The following is a 13,753-nucleotide window of genomic DNA, read 5'->3' as shown; positions in this document are numbered from 1 at the left end:
TTTTTTTCTAAAGAAACCTATGAAACAGGTAGTAAGTGGTGGAGAAGGCTGAAATCTGCATTGAGTTAACTTATATAAAACACTTCGCAAACCTTAAGGCACTATATAAATGTCATCTTTTATTATGTTTTTGGAAAATAAGTATCACATGAACAAAATTATAGTTCCTTTATGTAACAAAGTATATTTATTTTATTTGGAGCCATAAAGTAAAGAATGAAAATGTACCCAAAATTCTTAAAGCCAAAATTTCTAAATTAAGAGTATAAAAGCTTTTTAATATATCTAGTCAAGATTAAAAATTTTATAATTTATGTTGTTTTTAAGTATAAAAAAAGTAATAACCCAATGTATGTAGATAATGCATATAAAGAGCTTTGCAAGTCTTAAATTACTATATAAAGTGTGCTGATATCATCATTATAATTGGGAATTTTCCATTTACTTGGATTTGAATATTTAGCATTATCCATTTGATATATTATAACATCTATGGAATTAAAATCTGAAATGAATATCTGAAACTGAAAACATAATTTTAAAGTTTCCTATACCTGAGATAAGGTTAAGTTATAAAAAGCTTTTCCATTTTACAGAAACTGTTAAATTTCTTTAAACATGCAGTTTTGGTTATCAAGATTATGTCAACAACAGCTTTAAACTCAAATTTTAAAATATACACTATTTTCAACTCATCAGTGTTTCAAAAATAATTGCTAAGTTAGAAGTAAACTAGACTATGTAGTTACACAAATATGGACTAAATTGATATTTCTAAATAAAAATGTGTAATAGAATTAAACTTTGCTATTTGTGACATTCTGGAAAAATGAGTCATTCTAGATGGCTGAGTTTTGTTGAGGGTTTACCCTTTGGACGTTACAACTTGTTTTATTTTAATCACTTTGAAAGGAAACCTCTCCTAAATGCATTATATATGTCCCCTTCCCTCCAAAACTGAGGACAGTATCATTTAGCCTTTTCTTAGGGACTCATACTTAATATTATGACTATCAATGAGGAAATTTACTATAGCATTGTAGGCACTCATAGCCAGTTTTGGTTGTTTGGACTGTTTTGTTTCTGGTTTTTTTTTCTTTCCTTAAAGTAAATGGCCCCCAATGCTATCCTTTTTGAGTACTTGCACATTTATTTTTTCTTTTTCTTTTCTTTTTTTTTTAAGCACTTTTATGTCCTTACTCCTTGTTGTCAGCTGTCAGTTTTCACTGTTGTCAGTGTGATTGACTAACAACCCATCTCCAACATCAGGTTAATTACTTTTAACTGTCTCTGTGCTTCCTGAAGATCAGATAAACAGACTTATTACTGGTATTATTTGTATTTTTGAAATAAGAAGTAAGTAGATTTTAATTATGTTACTGAGGGACTTCCATATTGAGTACAAAACGTATGAACTTTGGTGTCTTTTATTTCAGCTGCTCAAAAGTCTTTCATGTTTGTTTCTTCATTGGGGGGGGGGGTAGGCAAGGAGGTTAAGTGACTTGCCCAGGGTCACACAGCTAATGTTATGTGTCTGAGGGTCACATTTGAACTCAGGTCCTCCTGAGTCCAGGGCCGGTGTTGTATCCACTGTGCCACTTAGCTGCCCTTTGTTTCTTCATTCTTGACCATGATCTGTGTGGATGAGGTTGACTTATGAGATGTTAATATATGTGAATAGAAGCTTAAGAGCATTTTGAAGGACAGACTGACTTGGACTTTTGACAAAACATGCAACTGTGATGTTTGTTCATAAAAACTTTGAAAAGTATGAATAAGTTCTTAATTGTATTAAATCTAAAAGTTCTACCTCTAGAATTTGCTGGGCTCGAAGTTCTTTTTCCATTCTGATTTGCTGTATTCTCTTAATTTTCTCCTGTAGGGAATTTTTCAAATATTTAAGATATTAAAATGACATTAAAATCAACAAAAAAAATTGTTTAGACAGAGTAATCCATGTTTAAAAAGATTTTAAAGTCCACACTGTTTCAAAAATAGCTTAAGTAGATGGAAAAATATACATTTTAACTATATACACTTCAATCCACATACAATTCCACATTTTACACTACTAAAAGATGGTTTTTTCCAAAATTCTTTATATAATGTAAACACCTAATTATCTGCATAAAATTTAATGAAAAAGTAAATTACAAAAACATTTATTGAGAGCCTACTACATGCAAGGCACTATTCAATCAATCCATATATCAATTAACAACCATTTATTAAGCACCTACTATGTCAAAGGCACTGGGGATACAAGGACAAAAATGTAACAGTCCCTGCTATTCAAGGTGCTTTAGAGAACACAAAAAGGAAGCAGTCATGGCCCCTGCCTTCAAGGAACTTATAATCTAGTAGGGGAAATAAAACATATAAAGAAATAAATACATAAGACCAAATGCAGTAAGTACCAGAAGAAACATACAAGCAAAGTACTACACATAGTTGACAATTCTTTGTAAGTACATGCAGTAATAAGAAAGATAAAAGTAAAAGAGAGACAACAAGGAATAATACAAAGAGGAATACACCATGTATCAGGAAAGCTTAGTTCCCTTCCTGGATATGATATTAACAGTGTAACCTTCATCAAGTAAATTCTCTAGACCTTAGTTTTCTCATCTGTAAAATAACGCCTACCCTGTTTCACTGGGATGTTGTGAGGATCAAATCAAAAATATTTTTAAAAGTATAAAGCTCTGTACAAATAGAAGGGACTAGTAAAGATAATTTCCACAAAATTTGTTTTCACTTGATAAATAAAATGTCTTTAAATGTAATTACTGATCATTAACCAATTTCTGAAACAAGTGAGTAACCATAACTGAAGATTCATTAAACAGAAACTAATTTTCTATGAAAATGTACATACCTTAAATTAGTATGTTTAAATCCTATATTAATCATATTGTTTATTACATTTATTTTGTTATTAAATTATAAAGACTTTCTATTTGAGGATTTAAAGGAATACAAATTAAATTATATATATATATACATATATATGTATATGAAATTATCTAATAAGCAAAAAGATGTAGGAAATTCTACCACTGGCCTTAGAATTTTAATTCTGAATAAACACCCATTTATATGCTAATATTCCACAAGGAAAAAGACAGATAAGAATTAAATACGAAACTCATTGGTCTGGGAAGATTAGCGTCCAAAAAGGACCGATCTCATTTGCGTGTGTATCATCATATTTCTGGTTTGAAGATGACTTTATTAAGGGTCATCACTATTGGAACATAAAATGACAGATGCACCTCTAGCAGTCCTTCCAGTCTGTATACCTGGTTTGTGACTCTAACATCAGTTTGTACATATGAAACTTTGTCTCCTGTTCTATCGAGACCATTTTACCATCCACTGTTGTTGTTTCTTTGTTTATTTTTAATTGTGTTTTTTTTTGTTTTGTTTTAGCAAGGCATATGTATGTTGTATATTTTGAAACCATGCTTCTATGTGACTTTGCCTGATCCACTTCTGGTTTCTTCATTATACTCACGTAGTAATTATCATGTTACATGACTGTATTTTGTTTTCTTTCTTTCTTTCTTTTTTCTTTTTTTTAGGCAGTTGGGGTTAAGTGACTTGCCCAGGGTCACACAGCTAGTAAGTGTCAAGTGTTTGGTCCGAGGCCGGATTTGAACTCAGGTCCTCCTGACTTCAGGGCCTGTGCTCTATCCACTGCACCACCTAGCTGCCCCTATATTTTGTTTTCTGCACAAATCTAGAAGAGTAGATTTGTATTTCACCAATTAACCGTTAGAAGCAGACAGAATGACTACATCCCAAGATTTTAGTGTGGTGATCCTAAACCTTGTTCAAGGTCATGGCTTCTAGATATAAAGAATTTGTGTCTGGATAGGTAAAGACTCTCTGGTCTACATCTGCCACAATGCTTTGCCACACCAAGCATTAGAACACTCATTGACTAGGAAGAGATGCCAAATATCACATCTCAGAGGCTTTGAATGGGTGTGCAATGTGGGGAATTCTTAGGACAGGTTTTAAGTTTTATTGACACCTTTTATTTTTATATCAAAGTCATTTCCTGATATAATTCCTCCCCAATTAACCCTTACTTGCAATAAAGAAAAGCAGTAAAGAAAAATTGACAAACACAGTAATATTCTTGACTGTACAGACAACATTTTATAGCTATAGTACCTCACTTCTCTCTTAGGAAGGTGTATTTGATCATCCATTCTCTGGGATCAATATTGGTCATTCTAATTAGAGTTCAATCACCTTTCCGTGTTATCATTTACATTATTATAGTTCTTGTAATTACTTCTGTTATCAGTTAATAGCAGTCATCCCATAATTCTCTGAATTTCTTATATTGTTCCATATTGTATAATTTATATGCCAAGATTCGTGTAATCATTTACCCATCAAAGGGGACCCACTTTATTTCTAACTTTTGCTACTACAAAATAACAACCAAACAAACCAAAAAACAGTTCTATGAATATTTAGGTATGGATAGGGCTTTTCCTTGTGTCTTTTATCTCCTTGAGGTATATATCCAGAAATGGAATTGAGTGAAGGATTTTTTTTTTTTTAAAGAGAGCTATGAAGAGGCCAGAAGGTAATAGCTACTGCACTTACCATTCAAGGGGACTAGTACTCACAGCAGAAAGAGCAATAGCACCTAGTGGCAAGATGTGGTATTTGTATTACTTTCCTTTCAAGCAAGTCTAGAGAGGAGATGTCAAACTCAAATAGAAATAGATTGCTGCTGGCCCATATTAACATTATCTCTGTTGTAATGCATTTGCATTTCTTTTATTAAAATATTTACCAATTACATTTTAGTCTAGTTCGGATTGAACTACAAGTTTGACACCTCTAGACTAGACCATGCCAGTGTGGTGCCTCCCTGGGCAGTAGGAAGCTTTTGCCTTCAGATGGATTGTGAGCCTGAGAAAACACCCTGACTACTTCAATCCTTCACATTTCTAAGATTTCTCAATATTTCTTACTACCCCTCAAGAGCAATTAATCAATCCCCACAGCCCCAAATCCCCCACTAGCTGTATTATGCCATGCTGTTTAAGTAAGTGACTTTTGTTTTGAACTAATGTGTCATTTGTTTGGTCAAGTACAAGAAAACACTGGAGGTTAATTTACACGCTATGATTTCGAGTAAAGGCTGAACCAAAGAGTGCCTTGAACTTTTTCTGGCTTTCACAGAACCTATCACTGAGGGCTCAGGCTACATGGGTGATACCAATTAAACTGATCAAGAAGCCAATTAGGAATTCCATGGGAGGTTCAAGCTTTAATCTTATAGCATATTAAGTAAGACCACAATTCAGGTTGGAACATGATCCCAGGGTAATACCAAACTGCCTACCAGCTTCTCTAAGGAAAACAGGCAGCTAATAAAGCAAAATCCACTAACACTTTTAAGTTCTGTAATGTGAATGACAAAAAGTACTGGTTATATACAGGTTTCCTATTGGCAGGTGGGGAAGTTAGGGACCTAACTTCAGGTTTCTCATTAGTTCAGAACCAGTTCAGTTTTAACTGCCCAAAATGGTTCACAATTATTTGCAGGGTTGATACAATAGCCCTATTATGAAAGGACTTCTGGTGATAGCCACCATTTGCATTTTATATTCCAGCAAGATAGAACTATGAGCTATTTCGCAAACTTGATATTCTATGCCCCACCCATTCTCACAAACTATCCCTTATGCTTCTTTAGTCCTCATCTTCTTTCAAGCCTGGGTTCAGATGCCAGCTACTCTGTGAAGTCTTTCTTAATACCTCTTATTTTGCACTGTTTTCCCAATTTCCTCAAAATATTTTGTATTTACTTATCTTCATACAGGTTGTTTCAATGAACAAAAAAAAGCAGTATAAAATGTGTCATCATCGAGACATATGAACTAAGAGGGAAGTGGACTAGTCATATAGAAAAACAAGGGAGGGGAGGGAAATGATAAAGGAAAGAATGAAAAATCTGATGTATGGCAATCACACTCCCTAATAAAAGGGAGATTGGAGAGTGTTTCATACAATCCCTGTTAATTATAATATTTTGCTTACACAAGCTTAGTTTAAAAGTTATCTAGTTACACAGAAAGGATATTACAGGAAGACAGAACTCCAAATGTGCTAAAGAGAAAGTCTTTTTTTGTTTTTTAAGCATAGAGCATTTTCTATTGTTAATGGCTTTTAGGTAACTCTAAAGGCACTTAGGAAATGAGACCAAAGCAAAAGATTTGACAATGATTTATACTCCTATGTTTTTAAAATTTAGCTTTTCTTAATATCTTACAAGATATAGGAATCCCAGGGGAGATTCAAGACCACAATTCAGGTTGGAATATGATGCCAAGGTAATACCAAACTGCCTACCAGCTTCTCTAAGGAAAACAGGCATCTAATAAAGCAAAATTCACTAACACTTTTAAGTTCTGTAATATGAATGACAAAAAATTTTCACGTAAAACTTAAGTGATAAAAACAAAGCTAAAATAGAGTTATAAAAAAGCCGTCTGTTAGATCATCAATTAAAACATTTTGGAAGCTGATGCAAATCACATATCTCATAAGTTGCTACATCTAATTTTTTCTTCTACATGAAAGAATATTACTCTACATTCAAGATTTGAATACATACTCAAAATTCAGTTAAATGTTAAACAGCTTTTAAATTAACATTTATTCTTAAATAATCACAGTTGCAAACTTATGTCTCTCTTGTTTATCTGCAACTATTTCTAAGAAATCAAATAAATATAAGTACTGGCCTTCCAAAAAGGAAGTAAAATTTGCTTAAAGAAATAAAAGGGTCCATATGTACATAATATTACGTAAAACATTATTCTTAGAAGTAGTTATTTATGAAACTTAAATGAAAAATAGTACAAACACAGAATCAAAAACATGGCCTTCATTATGGAAAATCAATTGGGTGTCCAAACATACCTGCTGTTTCATTATCTTTATCTGTTCCTTTTGTTTTCGTTTCTCTTCAGCGGCCATTATTGCTATGAGAAACAAAAAATCCAAGGGTAGATGTCATCCAAAACGGAATAAGGAATCAAACCCTGCTATTAAGAATTTCAATACTGACAACTACATAAATTCATAATTTTTTAGATTGATCAGTTACCTTGTTGCTTCTTTGCTTCTTTGGCAACTCGAGCCTGTTCTTGCTTCTGAAGTTTCCTCAAAAGCTTTATTTGTGCAGCTTGTCTTGCTATTTCTGAAAGATACAAAAAGGCAGAGCATATAAATAATAGTTTCATACCATACCTAATTTAAAAGGTTTCAAATAATTTTGCTTTTAATAAGGAGTGTTTAATGAAAATGTCCAAATTCGTTTTGCACATCTAAAATGACTTTTTTTTTTACACACTGAAATCGTATCTCTCTTATTTTTGTGTTTGACAGGAAAAAATGTACTCTCTAACAATAATGTGACAATAAATATTTTAGAAATAGCATCCAGTTTACAGCAACAAAGAAATTAAATATTTGGGGATTAATTTACCTTGACATACACATAACCTTTATAAAACTGATGGAAATAAAGGAAGACCTAAATAATTGGAAGGTCATTCAGTGTTCATGAACAAGCTAAGATTAACGTAGTAAAGATGACAGTGTTCTCAAAAACTTAATTTATAGACAACAGAATGGCAATTACAATACCAATGAGTTTCTTTATAGATCTGGATAAAACCATAACACAATTTATATGTAGAAAGAAACAGGCAAGAAAATCAAGGGAGACTTTAAAAAAAAGGGTGATTAAAGTAGACTGGCATTTTCAGAATTTAAAAGTAAATATTTTACATGGAAACTATCTGTCATTGGGGAAAAACAGAAAAGAGATCAATGACACATAATAGATCCTAGAAATATAACCAAATGCAGACAAATGATTGTTTGAAAAAAATGTAGGAAAAAAAGATTTTTTTAAAATTAGGAAAAGTGGTTAGCAATACAGTAGTAGATAAATTTAGATTTATGTTGTAATACATGCTACATAAATTTCAGCTGGATCACAGATGTAAATATAAAAACTATAATAAGATAGAAAAAGAATAACATTTATCTTAATTGTGACATAAAGATAAACTTTTTCTATTACAGCACATTTATCTCGTCCATGATGATTTAGAAGAAATTATATAAATATAGATGGGTTGCTTATGTATTAAAAAAGGAAATTAGTAGAGGCAATGTTGATATACTTGGTTACATACAAACAAAGCATTAAATAATATAGCAAAGAAAGATAAAAAAGAAAAAAAGAACAGATTGGTAAAGCATTTGTTGCAAATTACAGGAATCGGGCTGGATCTGTGATTTGATTGATTGGTATAGGGAACTACCTCTACCAAAGCAGAAATGCACATTCTCAGAAATTTATAGTCTTAAGAGAGTTGTCTAAGGCACTGAGAGGGATTGACTTGATCTTGGTTATACAATCAGTATGTATGTCAGAGAAAGGAATTCAATTCTGTTCTTCAGGTGTCTGAGAACAGTTCTGTATCCACAATTATGCCATGCTGTCTCTCTATGGCAAATATAACAGATAAAAATTTAACATCTTAAAAATGATTTTAAAACATTAATAATAAAAAAGGCAATTTTAAGGTCATCTCAAATTTGAAAAAAAATAATTTAAGTGAAAAATCAATGCTGGCATGGCAAAGAATAAATGTTAATATACTGTAGAAAGAATTTCAAATGAATGGAAATGAAGTATACTGAAGAAGTTACCAAAAAATCATACTCATGCAGGTCCAAAGCAAGGAATTAGCCTGGAATGAAAAAGCCCTAAAAGACTGGTTCAGGGAAGGAGAATTCCAAACCATATGAGCCAAGTTCAAGGGGTAGAAAATGGCTCTCACCTGGGCCAGCTCTCATACTCCTTGAATTGAGAACTGGATGTAGTCATGCACCAAAGTGGATTGGAATGCGCATTTCACATCCTGGCGGCTTATGAAGGCCCTGGCTCTTGATTTGAAGGTGCATCTATTCAAGCTCACTGTGCCAGAGCTCAGTTGACCCCTAAGAAAGGGGCAAGGCAAGTGAGTGGGTGGAGTTTCTGTTTGTATTGTGGTTAGGTTAGCCTAATCACCACCAGGACAACTGCAGCACCCACAGCTTACAAAGGGATGAAATGAGAAGGTTCCATAGTGGAAAAATACAGGGTTAATATCATTCCCCACTCAGTCTTAGCCTGGTAGAACAATTCTTTTCATTCCAATGATCATCAGAGTAAAAATGACAATTTTCTTGTGGCAAAGAGATTAATTTCTGAGGGGTGGGGTAACAATGTTGGAAGCTAGATATAATTCTATCACAAGGAACACTAAAGAACATATTGGTCTTAACATGGTTTTTGCCAAATACTGCTGATAGCTCATTCTTGAGTTCTCCTTGACTTTTCCTTTCACCAATGTGAAAGAAAAACCTAAGAATTTCTAGGAATTCCTCCCATAACATAAGGGGCATATCTTTCAAAATTTTTATTGATGTAATATTTTTATGTCAATATATATCTCTTCCCTCCATCCAGTGAGCCATCCCTTGCAACAAAAATTTTAAAAAAAGTCCAGCAAAAGCAACCAACACATTCACTCTAACATTATATGAAAGATTCTACCCTCACAGACTCCCATTTCTACAAAGGAAGGGAAGCATATTTTCTCGTGTTCTCCAGAAGCATTCTTTTTAGTCATTATAATTATACAGCATTCAGTTTCATTTTTTGTGTTCTGTCCAATTACATTATTATAGTCATTACATATATTATTTTCCTAGTTCTGCTTACTTTACTCTGCATTAGTGCACAGAGCTCTTCCTGTGTTTATGTTTCTCTTAATTCATTATATTCATCCCATCTACATGGTACAATAATATTCCAATTGATTCGTGTACCATAAGAGATTCTAGTAGGTCTAGATTCATACATCTACTTCGAGTCTTTTATCACATCCAAAAAGTGCTGTTATTAATATTTTGATGTATAACAGTCCTCTATTTCTGTCTTAGTCTTCCTTAAGGTATATGTCTAACAATATAATTTCTGGGTCAAAGGGAAGGGTCACTTTAATTGCTTTTTAAAAAAAGTTCAATCCCAAACTGCCCTCCAAAATCATTGGAACAATTCACTGCTCCAATAACAGTGAGTATATTAGTGTGCCTGTCCCTTCACAGTCAGATGCTCCAACACAGACTATTTCCTACTTTTCACATCTTTGCAAATTTTTTAAGTGTGAAATAAAATCTAATGGTTAGTTTGACTTGTGTTTTTCTTATGATTAGTAATTTGGAGCAATGATTCATATGGCAATTGTTTGTTTATATTCTTTGACTACTGGGGCGTGGCTCCTGGTTTCTTTTAATTCTCTATTATGTCATCGCTATCAGACCCTTATCAGAGATATTTAATGCACACTTTTTTTTCCAGTAGTTTTTCCTTCTTATCCTAGCTGCATTTTTTTGTTTGTGCAATACATTTCAATTTCACATAAATGAAATTATCTATTTTATTTTTGGTGTCACTTGTTTAGTTTAAAATTCTCTCCCTAGTCAGAGCTATGAAAGGTACTTTATTTCATTCTCTTCTACCTTTTTATGGTGTGACTTTTCCAATTTAGGCAGTCATGTTGAGTTCTTTAGGGTATATGGTATAAGTCATAGGATGTCAATTAAACCTGATTATTGTCAAACTGCTCTCCAGTTTTAAAACCTACCAAAGTGTTCCTGCTCTCAAAGAGTTTAGTCTAACGAGGGAGACAACAGGAAAACAATTATTTTCAAACAAAATATATACTGGAAGAAACATATTCAAGATCACTGTACCCAGAATAAATTGGGGATAATAAACAAGCATTAAGAAGAATTGGGAAAGGCTTCTTGTAGGAGGTGGGATTTTAGCTGTGACATAAAGGTAACCAGGTAAGCCAGGAGGCAATGGTGAAGAGGGAGAGAATTCCAGGAATGGAGGAACTTTAGCTCAAGAAATTCCTAATAAAAAGAGTTATCCAAAGGTGGAAAGGATTGAGTGGGTTCCCCTTACTAGAGGTAGTCTAGCAAAAGCTGGATGACTTTTTGCCAGAGCATGAGGAGAGGGATTTCCAATTCAAATACTGGTTGGACTGTATGTCTTATAGATTCCTTCAAATTGTGAGATTCTGTGGTTCTACCTCTAATCTTACCACCACCACCCTACCCCTAAAACCCAAATCAATCCATGCTCTGATCTACTGCACTTCTGAGCTTCCTTATCCTGAAAGCTTATGGCTACAAAGTGTAGCTACAGTCTGAAAGGAGATACTGTAAATAACAATGGCTTTTCAAAAACTGGAACGACCAGCTGGAGGGAGATCCATATCCCAGCACTGTACAACCAGATTACTAACTTGGGGACAGTACCATATCTGAATCAGTGACAAGTTAGGTGAGCCATGGTCTCAAGTTGCATTATTTATAGATGTATAGCATTCTAACTATCCTCCCCCCAGCAACTATGTGATCAGAGAATTTCAGGTAGCCAGACTTGGCTGTAAGGGATCAAGAGCACTTGACAGCCACTGTAAACACATGATTCATTCACACAAGGCTCTGTAAATGGAATCATTCACTTCCTAGAGGGGAAATTCATATTTGATGAAGTACTCATGTACTTTCCCTACCTATTTGTGCCTTTGCAGGAAAGCACAGAAGAGTCTCTTCCACAACAGGTTGGTTGTGGGTCACTGAAGACTATGACCGTTTACCTGGTCTCCCAGGTGACCCTTGACCTAGGGTCTTCTAGTTAACCTTGTCCTGGTATGACATCAGCCAATACATACAGGCCTATGTGCTGAGATCAAGGACAGGATAGGGAGTTTGTGGGTTCTTGCATTTTCTCCCTTTCATGAAGCACTTTGACAGAAATATCCCTAGACTTTTCTAGAGATCTATTCCTATCCACGGGCAGTGATTTCATGGTAATAATGGATATTCTCAAATAGAATGTTTCAGTTCCTCTACTATAATAGACTTCCCACAACCAATGAAACTGCCCATCTATTCTTTTAGGGCATTTTTATATTTCCACAGCTTTCCACAGCATTTTATCTCTGACAAAAAAACAATCATTATTTTGTTTCTGGATGGTACTGATCACCGCTACGTCGATGAAGGTATCAATCACATACCACCTCTTAGCCAAATGTCTGCATGAAAAAAGACAAATCAGATTCTCAGACACACCTCCTCTTTTACACTTCCCACCACTAAGACAACTAGAGTACTTTTTTCCTCTCAAAGTAATTCTTTTTCAACAACGTGATGCACATATTTACCAAGATACAACCCTCATCACTAACTATGGTCTTGCCCTTATTTCTTTCCTGACAGAGGTTTGTACTGACAGCCAACCTCAACTTACAGAACTGGAGGCTGCTCAGGAACACCTCCAAGGCACTTAAAAACTCCATCGTGATCAAATAAGCAAGAGTTAATCATCACTGGACACAAAGTGAAATCCTATGAACCAAGAATGTAGCTATCTGGATACCATCTGTTTTACTACCCCTCTCAAAAATTAGAAGATAGGAGATATCCCAACATATCAGCACCATGGCCTTTCAGTTAGAACTCACTACCTCCATGAAATTTCACTGGTCTTTGCTTCAGAAATCTCACAAAAGCCCATACCCTCTTTAATAGCCTTTAATGGTAACAGATGGTCCAAAAATATTATGGTTTGAGAAGTGTTTGATTCCCAGGGGTGGCATGAGTAACCGTAGTACCTAGAAGACTGAGAGGACTTTAAGGCTAAAGAAGAGTAAGAAAACCTGCTCCAAATGTCCTTGTTATGGAAATAGAGAGATAATATGCCAATACTACCCATGCATTTTACTCTGTAAAGGTTATAGAAGATTACTTGGAAGAGAAAGGTGTCAGTTTCACCTGCTATTAGCAAATCTTCCCTGAATATGCAGAAAAAAAACTTAAAAAAAGTGAATCACAGTGAGCATTCAGGGTGATACTCACTAAGTCCTTGGAATGCTCCTCCCTTTTTGCCGATTCCTGCATGAAAGGATCTCTGATTCTTTTCATGGTTAATTGACACAACTCTTGTCAATTCTTCTTGGTGATTGTCATAAACCATAAGTTCTCCTGAAATTGATTAATTCTTCTGCTTATTCTATTTTTCAGAATACCTTTAAATGGCCCCTGAGTATTTCTGAGAAGGATTAGGAAACCAATACTTCTCTAATCCATCCTCTTAGTGTCTAGGCTCATGAAAAAAGGTCATTTTCTTCTTGAAAGGAAAAAAAATGAACTCAACTTCCTCCCCAAAATAGATGAAATTGTCATAATAGCATTGTGTGAGAATAGCTCAGTAGGATCTTAGAAATAGGCTAGGCCCTGCTCTCTCTCTGACAACGTACAAGGTATATAGTGGTATATTTTTCACATTGTATATGCCATGCCAAAGCAACCATCAAATGGATGTAAATAAAGGTGTGTTTTGCATATGTTAGCAGGGCAATAACCAACATAATGGTTGTCATGACTGATGATGTTGAGTAGATTTCACAAATGAAAAACTATATCTTAAGTAAAAATGTCATTGGATAGAAGAATAGTCATTTAGACAATGCACATCAGCATCTGATAAGCTAATCATTATTAGGTTTTTCTGTGAAAATGTCAGCAACATTGCTGATTTATAGAGAGGTCAAAGTCATTAGACCTTCTGGACTGG

At 34.2% G+C, this 13,753-nt stretch overlaps 1 protein-coding gene across 16 annotated transcripts in view; it reads right to left on the bottom strand.

The window, feature by feature from the left end:
* The window catches only part of LOC114045671 (bromodomain adjacent to zinc finger domain protein 2B), a 342,755-nt gene that overhangs the window by 73,379 nt on the left and 255,623 nt on the right, over nt 1–13,753 (bottom strand). For all 16 annotated transcript variants that reach the window (XM_027865764.1, XM_027865749.1, XM_027865748.1 and 13 more), the window contains 3 exons: nt 7,145–7,237; nt 6,958–7,019; nt 1,811–1,876 (listed from right to left, as the gene is read on the bottom strand). In XM_027865764.1, the coding sequence (XP_027721565.1) occupies nt 1,811–1,876; nt 6,958–7,019; nt 7,145–7,237 (221 nt within the window). The remainder of the gene's footprint in view (nt 1–1,810; nt 1,877–6,957; nt 7,020–7,144; nt 7,238–13,753) is intronic.

Source organism: Vombatus ursinus, unplaced genomic scaffold, assembly GCF_900497805.2.
Source record: "Vombatus ursinus unplaced genomic scaffold, bare-nosed wombat genome assembly UNPS02014779.1, whole genome shotgun sequence".
NCBI classification, from domain to species: domain Eukaryota; kingdom Metazoa; phylum Chordata; class Mammalia; order Diprotodontia; family Vombatidae; genus Vombatus; species Vombatus ursinus.
The sequence above is the reverse complement of the archived record's forward strand: the minus strand, read 5'-3'. Positions and strand labels throughout refer to the sequence as shown.